The 14,291-nt window shown below is 48.2% G+C and overlaps 1 protein-coding gene and 1 non-coding gene across 2 annotated transcripts in view; both read right to left on the bottom strand.

The window, feature by feature from the left end:
* Positions 1-1,472, bottom strand: part of LOC145395596 (uncharacterized) — a 1,614-nt gene extending 142 nt beyond the window's left edge. The window contains exon 1 of the mRNA XM_080269167.1: positions 1-1,472. This exon is cut by the window's left edge and continues 142 nt beyond it. Coding sequence (XP_080125293.1) covers positions 1-1,472 — 1,472 coding nt within the window.
* A 10,032-nt stretch (positions 1,473-11,504) lies between these two features.
* Positions 11,505-11,623, bottom strand: LOC145395693 (5S ribosomal RNA). Its single transcript, XR_013896658.1, has one exon. It is a non-coding gene; the product is annotated as a 5S ribosomal RNA (ribosomal RNA).
* Between the last annotated feature and the right edge of the window lie 2,668 nt (positions 11,624-14,291).

Raw genomic sequence — 14,291 nt, 5'->3', positions numbered from 1 at the left:
GGGCATCTCAAGATATAATGTAAGAGTGGCTCTTCCTCCACTTCGTGACAGTGCTCACATGGGTCTGGTCGGGTATGAGCAATTTGATTGTAGGACAGGTATCCTAAACGGAGGCGGCGCAGATGCACGAGAACATTATTGGGGACGGCAGACAGAGATGGCAGTGGCTCATATCTCGTGGCTACCGCGTACCAGGTAGCCGATCGGGAGGCTTCCGTGACACAGAGACGATGGTCATCTCGAGCCCACTGCCACACTGTTGCCTTAGCTGTATTAATTGTTCTGCGTGGACCTTCCCTAAGAACAAAAGTGATCTCTGGGAGGGAGCACGCAGAATGCGCCGCCTGATCTGCACGCTCATTACCCGCCAGACCAACGTGCCCTGGCACCCAGTGGAGGATTACCTTATTTCCACGGCTCGCTATGCGAGCTGCATATTTGTGAATGGAGGACAACAAGAACTGATTGTCCTCCAGGGAGCGTGAACGGATGGTCTGGATCGCTGAGAGTGAGTCAGAATGAATCACCACGCTGTCATATTTCTGTCTGTAGGCATGCCGTAAAGCCTGCAGAATAGCTGTAAGCTCCGTCTGGAAGACAGATACATCCTGTGTAAGGCGCCACGACGCCACCACATTCTTACAGACGAAGGCTGCCCCAGCAGCTCCACCTGCAGTAACTGAGCCATCGGTGTAGAAGTCTACCGTCCTTTCATGCCGCAGCCCTTCCACCCACTCAAGAGCCCGTTGCCGAAGGAGAGCAGGGACGGAATCCCGCGCCCTGCCCCCCTCCGGACAAACAAACTCAAAAGAAGGTGGTGACCAGGGTGGTGGGTCAGTGTAGCCCACACAGGGTGCATCTGGTTCCTCGCAGATACCAGCAGCCACTCCCAGCCCGTGCATCGCAGCAACCACCCCACGGACCCAGTCTCTACCAGGTGTATTATCTGGAGGTCGGGCAAGCAACCGTGTCAGCAGAGCTGAGACCGCAAGCTGGGGTCTACGCTGCACAAGCTGGAGGACAACTGCTGTAGCCCAGAGTATGACCCTACCTCTCAAAGAGGGAAGGCCGCCTTCCAGACGGAGGTTTACTATTCTGGTCCACATGGGGGCGCGGAGCATGATGCGTAGTGCTTCATTCTGAATCACCTCCAGCGATCCAGCCACTTTCGGGGGCAAGCTTGTCAGACAGATAGCGCTGTAGTCGACCATCGACCGGATCGCGTGCACATAGAAGGTGCGGAGGACCCCAAAAGAGGCCCCCAGTCCCTTTCTAGAAAGAAATCGAAGTGCTGCCATCCGAGTCTTAGCCTTCTCTCGCAGGTACCTGATATGACTTGTGAACTTTAACCCCGCGTCCATCCACACTCCCAGATACCTATGTGTAGTCACACACCTCAATGGTTGCCCTCCCAGCAACAACGGAAAAGCCGGTGGGCAGAGACCAAAGGGCATATAGCGAGTCTTCGCCATATTGACCTTTAGCCCCAGTTCCGCCGACTTCCTGTATAGTCGTGAGAGGGCTTCATTGGCTTGTGTGTAGCAGTCTCTTCTCGGGAAAACTAGAACCAGATCGTCCGCATATGCAAGAAGCGTGACTCCCCGGCCTAATTCACATCTAAAAGCCGCTCCATCAAGATGTTGAAGAGGATGGGGCTTAGGACACTGCCCTGAGGCGTGCCGTTTTCGTGTGAATATGACGGGGAGACACGTCCTTGGAAGCGGACGCTGGCAGTTCTCTCGAGGAAGAAGTCCTGAATCCATTGTAGGAGTTTGCCTCCCACCCCTCGAGCCGCAAGGGCACTAAGAATAACCAGGGGGCTCGCCAGCTCAAAAGCTTTTTCTAGATCGAGGAAGACTGCCATCCCCACTCCACCCCGAAGCTCCCCGAGGAAAGACGCCAAGCAGTGTTCAGCACTGCGGCCGTGATGGTAAGCAAATATCCTTGGGTGTAGTGGACCCAGACGCCATGTAAGTCTTGCCCTCACTACCCTCTCAGCTGTCTTTCCTATACAACTGAGCAAGGAGATGGGACGCATGGCGCCTGGGTCGTTTGGCTTCGGAATGGGGTGGATGACAGCAGTTTTCCACGACCTCGGTAATCGCCCCTCAGACCAGGAGAGATTTATCAGATCTAAGAGTCGCTTCTTTCCACAATCTCCAGCATGGGACAGTATCGAATAAGTAAGCCCGTCTAGCCCAGGAGCAGTGTCAGCCCTGTGCTGCAAAGCTGCCTGGAGCTCATCATCCGAGATGGGGCAATCCGCCACATCAGGACAAGCACAAGCTTTTCGGATAACCGCAGTGCGAGAGTCCGACAGTTGCTCCTGTTGGGCTAGAACGGACCTCTGGAGATTGTGGGAGGCCGAGCGATCTGCAAAGTGCTTAGCCAGGCGGTCAGCCTCTGAGGCCAGATCAGGGTGTGACGGCGGACGAGAGGGGCGGGGATCGGTGATGGACCGCAACCTTCTCCACATCTGTCGGAGAGTGGAGTGAGGTCCTAAAGTCCGACACCACTGAACCAACGCCTCTTCCCAAAGGCGACGCTTCTCAACCAGGACGTGTCGGGACACAGCCTCCAAGCGTCTTCGAAGAGGTGAGTTTCGCTGCCGCCGGTAATCTCGACGCGCCGCATTCAGCCGCCTATTCAGCTCCCTGACTCGGTCACAGTAGAACCAACCGTCCTGGTATGACCTCGAGAATCGCCGCCTTTGAGGGATTGCCTCTGTGGCCGCTTGCCTGAAGACACAGGCTACTTGATCCGCCAGTCTCTCCAAGTCTGTGGGGGGGGGGATGAGGAAAAAGCGCCGGCTAGAGCTCGCTCGAAAGCCGCCCAGTCCGCTCTCTCCACATCCCACCGTGGTGGCGGGTCAGGAGGTGGGAGGGGAGTTAAACCTAGCTCAGTAACTATAGCAAAGTGGTCACTCATGAGGGTGGGGTGTATGGACCAACGTGCCAAATCCACTAAGGAATCCGACACGAAGGTTAAGTCCAGACCCCCCCCCCTAACATGAGTGGGTCCTGTGACATCCGTCAACAGAGACACACCAGCCATTTCCTCTAATACTAGGGCTATGTGCCGTCCTGCCTCATTGGACCTTTGCGTTGATTGCAAGAGGTCATGGTGCGCGTTAAAGTCGCCCCCAAAGAGCACGGACTCCCTAGTAGCTTGGGAGAACAAGTCCCCCAACTCCAGGGCAGCACCGGGTCTGCTGTATACATTGTATACCGTGAGGGACGACTGAGCAAGTTGTAGTTGCACACCATGAACCTCTACATCAGTTCCACAGAATGGAGCGGGCTCACACACTGTGAAAGCGATGTGGTCCTGGACTAAGATGGCACATCCTCTAGTAATACCCCGGACATAAGGGAGGAGATGAGTGGTGTATCCCGACAGACGGAATGGGGATCTCTCCCCCAGCAGAATCTCTTGCAGAAGGAACACGTGAGGTTGGTCCCTCACTGCCGCCTCCTGGAGTAGTGAGAGCTTCTTCAGTACTCCCGCACAGTTCCACTGCATGATCCTGAGGGAGGTGGGGATCCCCGGTCTGGGGAAAGTTGGAGCCGTGTGCCCGACTCCTCCTGCGGCACATGCGGAGACCGTGGGGCCTCCCGTGAGTCAGCTGGGGAGCGCTGGCGACTGCGGCTCCGACTGTGGTCTTTTGGTGAGTGCAGCCGGCAATTGCGGTGCTGGCACCTGTTCCTCGGTCTCTCCCTGGCACCCTCGGGAACTGTGGGAGCTGAACCCTCCTGTTCTTCGCCCTGTGATATCAGTTTTGTCTGTGATGGCTCCTGTTCTGTGGCCTGTGATGTTGTGGGTATCGCCCCAGGATACAGCTTGTCCGTCTCCACATCCAGGATTGATTTGGCCCTTGCCAGGAAATGTTCCTTCGGCACCGTGGTTGGTATAAACTCTACCATGAGTTGCAGGAGGTGCATCGCAATGGACTTCCCAATCTCCATCACCTGCTCCATGGTGACTGCTGGTTGAGCCGGGGCCGTAAGAGGTGGAGGAGGAGGTGAGGGAGGCAGGCAGCAGTGGTGAGGTGTCTGACTGGGCCCTGACGACGGTGCAGGAGGGTTGTGGACCTCCGCCACTGTGGTGATGATCGTAGGTGTTGGGAGTGGTGGGAATGCTTCTGGAGCTAGAGCTGGTGCAGGTGGTGGTGCCTGACGTTGCTGCCCCCAAACAAAAGTGCCTGGAGGAGCTGGGGAGGCAAGGGAGGTCTGCTGCTGTTTTACCCAAGCCACTTGATTTTCTCTCCCCTGATTTACTCTCCGTGTTCTGGCTGGGCAGTTGGGGTGCCAGGCGTGATGTGCCCCCTTGCAGTTGGGGCATCTTGCAGTGACCGCCTCCTTTGCCTTGAATTTGTTCAGGCATATCGTGGTGTCGTGCGCCCCACTGCAGATGCCGCATACGAAGGGTCTGGTGCAAGTGGTCCTGTGGTGGCCATAGCGCTGGCACCAGTAGCACCTCAGTGGCTCTGGTGTGAAGGGGCGCAGCCAAAATTTGCCCCAGTTCCCTAGATCTAAAGACGGGACTATGGGGCCACGCAGGGTCACAAGGACCTGTAGTGTTTCCTCCCTGGTGCGCTGATGCTGGCACCTCTCTGCCTCCTCTACTAGGTCGTGTCTGCGCAGGAGATCGAGTGGCATTCTCCTGGGGTACCCCATAACCACTGCCTTTGTTGTTTGTCCCCCTTTCTGTAGTTCTATGATCTTTACCATAGAGGCCTCGTCCTCTGCTACCTGCTTTAGTTGTTGATATGCCACCTCTGTTTGAGGGATGAGGACACAGCTGTCGTCCCGGCCGAAGCGGTTCTGTACAGCTAGGTCCGGCAGCTGCGCCTCTAGAGCGGCTACCGCATCGTATGAGGTGGCGTACCCCTCCTGTTGTGGTACTCTGAAAGCAGGGAAGGCGGAGTGCGGAGGCGGAGGTGCGGACACCGACATTGATGGGCGTGCCCGAGGCACTGGCCGAGCAGGAGGTGGTGTTGTAAAAACCTCCCCTGCCTTCCTGGTATTTTTCCGTTTTCCCCCTTTGGTTACCAGGGTAAAACCATCCTCATTGGCAATGGCAGGGGTTGCCGCAGGTGGTGCGGAGGCGGCAGGTGCAGATGTGGAGGTCGTGGCGGATGTCTGGGAAGGGCGGGGGTCAAGGGGTGCCGGCAGTGCAAGGTCCGTATCCTCTGTCGTGCGCGGTGGATTGCACAGAGCCGCAGTGGTTTCAGGTGTGTAGGAGGCAGGCTTGGTTTTCAGGACGGGCGCTGGCTTTGAGGAGCCGCAGAGGTCTGAGGACGCCGGGAGAACTACATCCATGACCTCCGTGGTCCGCAGCATCTTGCGGGGAGCTGCTGAGGCTTCCGTGTGTGCACTCTCACCTCGGGATCCGATGGACATTCCTGCTTGTCCATGAGTGTTCGATGGTGGGTCAGTCGATCCCGTAGACGAGTTGCTCTCTCCTGGCCTGTGCCTGGTTCATTTCTGCTTCCCTGACGTCGGTGGCTTCCTGTTACCAGTGAGAGGCCGCGGTATCTTTGACTCCAGTTGTGGATCTCGGGATGCATGGGGCACCCGCGGGAGGCTCTTGGATGTCGACATCCTTGGCTCGCCCTTGTTGGCGGCCGACACACCACACTCACACTCTCAATCACACACACAATCACACAGAATTAAAGAAGGAGCCTACCTACTGTGGTGGAACTGCCCCCCCGCTAGCGAAGTACAACAGCCCTTGCCACAGCCCCGAAGGTCTTTGCCTAAACCCTAACAGTGTTTGGCCCACCTCTGCAGCTTCCTATAACCACCCCTACTAAGGGGCCCCCTTGTGTACCTGGCCTGCGCCAGGAAACCGCGGGGTTCGGCGTCGTACCACGTACCAGAGGACGCTAAGGGCCAGAAAGGAAGTAAAGTAGAAGGAGCGAAAGACCCATGAAAGGGCGAGTGCACACAAGTGTGCGCACCCCGGTACACAGACGTGGGGGAAGACCAGAAATCTTGGTCGGGAATACTGCCAATGCAATGCGAAGCACAGGATACAGTGATACGCACTAGGGCAGCCAGAAGACTACTAGAGTGATCTGAGACAAGATTCTCACACCACAACGGCAGTCAGAAAATGCGAAACAGCAGCAACAGCAGACACCTCAAGCACTGGCGTGAGACAAAAGGGCAGAGCAGCTCGATCAACGGCGAACCGGAGAGCTGTTACCCTTGTTGTGGCAAGACAGGAGCAGGAGGTGTCGATGGTACGGCTGTCAGCAGGAGAGCTCTCTCTCTCTCTCTCTCTCTCTCTCTCTCTCGTAGTCTATCATTGCCTTTCGTTCAACAAGTTCACCATCCATCCTTCTCATTACTCTCCATGTATACCGCTGGATCATCTTATGCCGAAAGTAGGTGTTGGCTATTGTCAACCCCTTACAAGCACAGATGTCCACCAAAGCATTTCCATTCCCATCTACGTCAGCTGGCACACCCCACTGACCAACCACTCCATCCACTCGTACATTCCCAACTTTGCCATTCATCTCTCCAATCAACAGCACTCTCTCGCTCATCTCAAACTTGTCCATACACGCTTCTACACTCGTCCAAAACTCATCTTTCACTCTTGCCACTCGATCCTCTATCGGGGCATACACACATACAATCGCCCACGCTTGTATACCTACTTTCATCCTCACCCATACAATCCTTGCACCCACTGTTCCATACTCTCTTATATTATCCTTCCACTTCTTGCTTATCATCAGACATACTCCCTCTCTTGCCCTCTCATTTTCATTGACTCCCGCACATATACCTAAACCATATTCCCATTCTCTCACCCTTTCACCTTCCCATTTAGTTTCAGTCAATCCACATATATCCACTTTTGCATCCTCAAGCACCTGAACAATCTCTCTCTCTTTCACTTTATCATTCACTCCTCTCACATGCCACGTTCCCACCCTAAGAATGTCCTTTGTCCTTTCCTTAGTCGTCAACGTATGGTCCGTCCGGGTCCGAGGCGCTTTGTTCGCTTTTTTAGTTAGTTCTTTTTACGGGGTGGGGCACTAACCCACCACCAACCCTTTTAGTCGCCTCGTACGACAAGCAGGGATACTGGGGGAGTATTCTTGAAACCCCCCTACACCCAGGGGGTATCTCCATTCGAACACACACACACACACACACACACACACACACACACACACACACACACACACACACACACACACACACACACACACACACACACACACACACACACACACACACACACACACACACACACACACACACACACACACACACACACACACACACACACACACACACACACACACATTTCAGGTGTGGGAGGGCATTGCTACCTGTTGGTGGCTCTGTTTTCCTTGTACAATTAAACGTGAATTATAAATGACATGTCCCGCTGTGTGTTTTTCATAAATATTTTGCATGAATTAACCAAAAGACTAATGTATTAATCTCTACTATTCAGATCATATGTGAGCTTGACTATGGATATATGGTCTAAAATATTCCTCCAAATACCATGCTGTTTATTTTCCAGACTCGATACACTAAAGAAAGAATAATAACAACAATGATCAGTTCTCTTGGGAGGCATTTACTGTTATTTCTAAGGTAAGTTTGCTGTTTTTGTTCTCGTCACGTTGTTTATTCATCCCGGAAAACAAAATGTCAAGCCAAGCAAAATGCGGCAGAGCAGAGCATGTTCTGCGTCGTCGCTCTGTGCCTGGCGCTGATGTATAAAAGTGAGATGATCGAGAAGACACTCAGTAGGGAAGGTATCCGAGTGATGGAAGTTTCTGCTGTTTGGAAACCTGACGAAGACAAGGTAGGCCCTGCCATGCCCTTAAAGAGGTGTGTTAATACTTCGTGTTGTGATTTTTAACAGTTCCAACATCTCTCTCTCTCTCTCTCTCTCTCTCTCTCTCTCTCTCTCTCTCTCTCTCTCTCTCTCTCTCTCTCCTTTGAATAACGGTTGGCTGCATAATTAATTTTACACTACGTCGCCAAAATACTATTCCTCAGTTTAAACGTGATCTTATTATCATTTTAACCCAGTGAAATTTCTGGTGTATTCTCTGTGCTGTGCTGTGACTGACAATATATGCAATGAGAATTAATATAACAGACTGGAGGCGAACCTGGTTAGGTAGAAGCGAACCTACTTAGTGCATCGTTAACATATTCCCAAGTATATATACAATAGTCTGTAGTGGGGAATTATGTCTGCCTTTTTTTCCTCATGTTTATTTCTCAACCACACTGTACATCAATTTCAAATTTCTAGTTAGACACCGATGAATGTTATACCGTTTCCTCTGGTGACTTCATCTCTCTCTGGCTACAGATCGTTGACCGTGACTCTCAACTCTCCTCCCCATATATCAATCCATTCCACTCCGTTTTGCTCTATACCCGCCTCACCTCCTAGATATGCGAGACTCTGTACTTTGAACCCCTTGCCTCTTTCACGCCATCATTCCATCTCCTCTTTGGTATCCCTGTTCCGCCATTGCCTCCACCTACACCTCTGCCTTAGCGACGTAATTTTGGATATGGCTAGTTAATATCAATTCCTTCGTTATTTATGATGAATGCCGTGTTATTTTAGTGATTTAAATAATGCAAGATGATATTAAAGAGTAATATGAAAAATTAATCGCATAGATGAGGTGTTAGGGAGTTTCTTAACCAACGGGAAAGCGGACTATAATGTTAAAGGGAAAGGAATGGCACCATGAATGTTGACTATTCCAGTTCTATACAACTGTACTAATATGTATGAAGGAATGAAACTAACCATTACTAAATACATTAATAATATGGGCAGAAGAAAAAGAGGTGAGTAACCCGATTTTGCTGGAGACTGCTTCTAACACAATCACTGCGAGAGTTTTTATTACCATGAACAACGTCACCTGAAGGTACAGGGAATACAAGCACAGGAAACACCATATTACTGAAGGATCGAATATGAAAGCAAGCAGCAACAAAAGAAAAAAGGTCAGAGGAACAGTGTCCTCCATATTAGCGAAAAAAAAAAAATAGTGATGTATTATTGCAGTTAAACGAGTCCAAGACAGGACTGGAGTCAATGAATGTTTTATAAAACAAATATATATTACCCATACACGACATCTGAACACTGCACAAGAGACAATAGGGATCCTGCATAGAGTCGGTCATTGTGAAGGGCGTAAAGAAATGCCAAGCATCCGCACCTCCAGTACCCACAATCTCATTGAAGTCCATTTTGCAAGAGAAATAATGTTACCTTTCCCAGAGACAGCACAACACTGAGAACACTTATCGTGAGTAATTATTAAAAGAAAGAGAGTGAGATGATGGTTCACATAGTAGCCAGTCCATGAAAGGTAAGGGGATAGTCATTTATGTGACTTTGGACATAGACTCAGCAGTGCATATGACACTTTCGCAGAGAAACACATCATCACATGTCACATCTTGGACATAAACTTTGAATCAGTTATACTCAAACATTCTAGCCTGTATGTGATGGAATTAACGGGGGTATATTACATGACGTGCCGGTTAGTTCTGTGAAACTTTTGTGAACAGTCAGAAAGAAATGCAACTACTTATTCCGTGATTCAGCTGGGACTTATCTCACGATCAGGAATCCACTCCTCTCTCATACTAAAATTAACCTTTAAAAAATTATACAATACATTACCTGACATGTTTTTTATTTTTCCTTCCTTAACGCCCTTACGAAGTTTTATCACTTATTTGCTGCGACATCTCGACCAGACTTCGTTACCTCTCATAAGCTGCGATAAATTCACGCTTGGCGCATATGAGGTCTTCGGAATCATTGTAACTGGACTTCAAAATGGCTGTGAAATAAAGCTATGCCGTCGACTGCCAGGTTAACAAGTGGATACAACCCTTACAGAACTTGGCAGCCGACGGTGTGGCTCCATCCCACAAGCAGAATTAGATGGACAAGGAAACCAAGAGGAACAGAGGAGATTATTAAGGATAAGGGTTTTTCTCTATTTACCTATGCAGGTGACCATTCATATTTTCTGACTGCCTGTTGCCAAGGACTCACATGATGGAAAACTGGGCTGCAAAATATTCAGTAAATCATCTGCCAACGCCTCATATGAACCCCCTCCCCCCCAAAAAAAAAAATAATAATAATAATAATAATAATAATAAATAAAAAGGGGTGGGTGGGTAATAGGGTCTTATGATTCCTAACACCTTAATTAAGCTCGTGACTCTTAGTGATAAAGCTGTTTGGAAATATTGTTAAATTATTCATGCCATCTGGTGGTGCATTTGTTAGTACAATCAGCCCACAACTGGGAGAACCTGAGTTTGTTTTTCAACATTGTATTAGGGACCTGGATGTAAACTGATACTGCGGGTCATATCCTGTGGGAAAACTGAGACGGGGATAAAAGTTGTCTGCCTTAACCATCCTCGAGCTGTTAATAGACAGATCTAAAGCTCGTATTCTGGAACCTTCCTAATACCTCCTCTTATCACTTTAATTAGGGATATTAGTGGTTAATATATATTTTTGTTGGCGTTATTTATGCCCAGTATGGCGATACTCGAAGTATTTCTGTAACAGAAGAGGACAGTAAGGTGTAAAAAAATAAAATTAATCGCCTAGGGAAAGATGTTTAGGAGCTGCCTCAGCCGACGAGATGCGGGCCTAAGTCGTTTAAACATTTCATCACGGTGCTGTCTTAAATTAGTTTTCAAGCTGACAGTTAATAGTATTTTGGGAGAGACCACTAGCAGAGGTGAAGTTAATGAAGACTATATTTCACTCTCCCAGGGTCACGTTCTAGTTGAGAAAGGAAGCTCCCTAACATCTGTTCATTAGCGATTTGTTCTTGGACAAAGCTGGTATTATCAGTTTGTATTTAATTTGTGCTGGGAATGATAGCAGTATTTTAATCATTTTAATGAGCAGAGGAGGACAGTAAAAAGTATCCCGATAAGTAAAATGAATCGTCAAGGAAGAGCAATTAAGGAGCTCCTAAACCGTCGAAAATACATACACCAATCCAAAAAAGTTTATCCTATTGCGAAAAGAATTATCTGGAGGTGTGAACAAAAACAAAATAATGGTAGTTAATAATAATATGATCTTGAAATGTCCAGGCGATTTTATTGAGGCTGGGAGAAAACAATCTGAACCTGATCTTTGGCGGTCAGATGTATTTTCCATGAACCCCTTGAAGACGAGAAATTCCTCCTGAGTTGAATATTTTTTTCTGGTGGTAACAATAAACCTATGACACCATTGTAGTGACCAGGTTAATAATCTTGACGGTTTTGTGCAGCTTGTAATAAACTAGATATGACCTTCAGTAAATTCTTCAATGCCATTCATTCATTCATTGCCAGACGCCATGTATCCCAGACAGGGTGGCCAAGGGCTTAGAGTTAATTGTTTTGCAGGGAGGGGCACTAATCCTCCACCAACCCCACTTGACGTAGGGATGCCAACAGCATCTGGTGTTCCCAGGCGGTCACCCATCCAAGTACTAACCAGACCCAACGTTGCTTAACTTCGCTGATCGAACGGGAAGCGGTGTACTCAACGTGGCATGGCCGTTGGCAATGCCATTCATGCTTTCAGTAAAACTGTTTACTGATTGTCTGATATATCTGAAAAAGACGCCATCGGATTGGGGTTGACCCTGTCCCTCATGTTACATCTTCTCTACGTTATTCCTAACACAGCCCGGTGTTGGAGAGGATGCTTGAGCTATGGGGAGGGATGGGGTGCTCCTCTCCCTTGTGCAAACTCCCAGACTCCTTTGCAAGTTTTGGTGTTTAGTGCTTTCAGTGTTTTATTTATTTTTTCTTTTACTTAATCGTATTGTCTGTTTCACTGCTGCCCGGTGCCACATCAGTTCCGCCGCCATTTTTTATTCAGGTTCATCAACCAGTCACTCACTCCTTACAGCGCCAGACGATTATGGTCAGTTCTGGGAGTGATTTTCCAAACTACCTTGACTGGATATACCAGTGAAAAACTCCATCACAATTTGAAATCCTGTCTAAGTTGAAACTAAATTATTAAGACAGAACACAAATACACTGAAAGGGCGTCATCAGACGGAAGATAAATGCAGTATTTTATGGCAGATCTGCCGCATTTTGCATGCACTAGGATTTTCATCATTATCATTATCATCATCATCATCTGTATCACTTTTTCCCCCATATGATGGGGTCTAATTAGAATCCATAAAGCAATATATATATATATATATATATATATATATATATATATATATATATATATATATATATATATATATATATATATATATATATATTTATAAACGGAATAAACTAACGAAAGTCTGCTCAGTTGAATTGTCCTCATTCACATTCACTCACAATTCAGAATCACGGGATCCTGACTCCACCTCACAGATATTAACATCCACACTTACGGGCTTTTCCATACGTCTCTCTTCAACCAAGACACGCGTCTCCCCTGATGGCTCAGGAATATCGAAGTTCGCCAATTCGTGTGGGTCGTCCTCCAAGACTGACTCCATTAAACTACAGCAGACAGTGTAAGTAGGCCACTGTATTCACCGATCAGTTGTATAAATTTGGCATCTAGCCCATTGATTTATTTCAATTTGAAATTCATCTTCCAATTATTTTGGAATTTTACTCTGGCAGTGGCGCCGCAAGCTCTTCTTTCAGTAAATATATCAGTCAATCAGTAATTTTATTTTCAATGGAAATCTGTCAACCTTTAATTGCCTGAATGTGCTGGACATAGGGCTCGGGAGGGATGGTTCATAGTCTACCATTCTTCACCTACCGGACCATAGTTGATAAACTAATTTCTTCAAACGTCAGTTTGAAAAACAAACAAGAAGCCGCGGACAAGGACTGACCAAACGATGACGACCCAGGACCGGACAAAGGACTTGGTAATGAGTACATGGAATGTAAGAGGAGCGAATGATGAGGTGAAAGAGAGAGAGATTGTCCAGGTGCTAGAGGGTGCGAAAGTGGATGAATGTGGAATAACTGAAACAAAATGGAGAGGAGAAAGTGTGAAAGAATGGGAGTATGGATGGGGTATATGTGCAGGAGTAGATGAGAATGAGAGGGCAAAGGAAGGAGTGTGTATAGTTGTGAGTAAAAGATGGAAGAAGAGCATAAGACAGTATGGATCAGTTGGGTCAAGGATTGTGTGGGTAAAGTTGAAAGTTGGAATACAAATGTGGGCGATTGTGTGTGTGTATGCGCCAACGCAAGATCGTGCTAGAAGAGTGAGAGAAGAGTTCTGGACAAATGTGGAAGTGTGCATGGAAAGTTTGGAAGGAATGAGAGAGTGTTTTTGATTGGTGATATGAATGGTAAAGTTGGTAATGTGAAGGTGGATGGAATAGTTGGTGAGTGGGGTGTGCCTGCCGAGATAGATGAGAATGGGAGTGCGTTAGTGGACATTTGTGCTGGGAGGGGGTTGGTGATAGCCAATACCCTCTTCAGGCATAAAATGATCCACAGGTATACATGGCGAGTGATGAGAAGGGTGGGTGGTGAACTGAATGAAAGGAAGGCAATGTTTGATTATGTGTGTGTGGATGAAAGGATGCGAAGATGTGTAAAGGATGCAAGAGTGTATAGAGGTTGGGGGAGTGGACTTTCTGACCACTACTTGGTGGTGGCCAGAATTAGGATGCAAGTGAGATGGAGGAATAGAAGAAGGGAAAGACGAGAGGAAGGAGTAGTTGCAAGGAGAGTGGAAAGGTTACAAGAGGATGAGAAAAAGGCAGAGTATAAGAGAGAAGTGGAGGAACGATTGGGCAAATATGAATTGGAGCAGATGGGAGACGTGGAAGGTGTGTGTAAGATATTTACAGTAGAAATATGTGCAGCATGTGATGTGGTGTGTGGAAGGAAGAGTAGGCGGAGGGGGGTGCAAGGAACAGCGTGGTGGACTGAAGAGGTGAAACAGGCTGTGGCACAAAAGAAGAAAGCATACAATGAATGGGTGAGAAATAGGGGCGTGGAAGAAGTTGAGAGGCGGAAGAGAGAGTTATATGTGGAAAGGAAGAGAGAGGTGAAAAGATTAGTAAGAGAGAGTAAGAAGAGAGTGGATGAGGAATTTGGAACGAATTTGAGTGTAAAGTGGAGGGACTGTAAGAAAATGTTCTGGAGAGAAGTGAAAAGAGTAAGACAGGGTGGAGGTGAAGTTAGCAGGGGAGTGAAAGATAAAAATGGTAGATTACTAGTGGAGAAGGGAGAAAA

This window comes from Coenobita brevimanus, chromosome 32 (assembly GCF_032717465.1).
Source record: "Coenobita brevimanus isolate Jiangsu-jjx chromosome 32, ASM3271746v2, whole genome shotgun sequence".
Classification (NCBI taxonomy): domain Eukaryota; kingdom Metazoa; phylum Arthropoda; class Malacostraca; order Decapoda; family Coenobitidae; genus Coenobita; species Coenobita brevimanus.
Note: the sequence above shows the minus strand (reverse complement) of the source record. Positions and strands in the feature narration are given on the sequence as shown.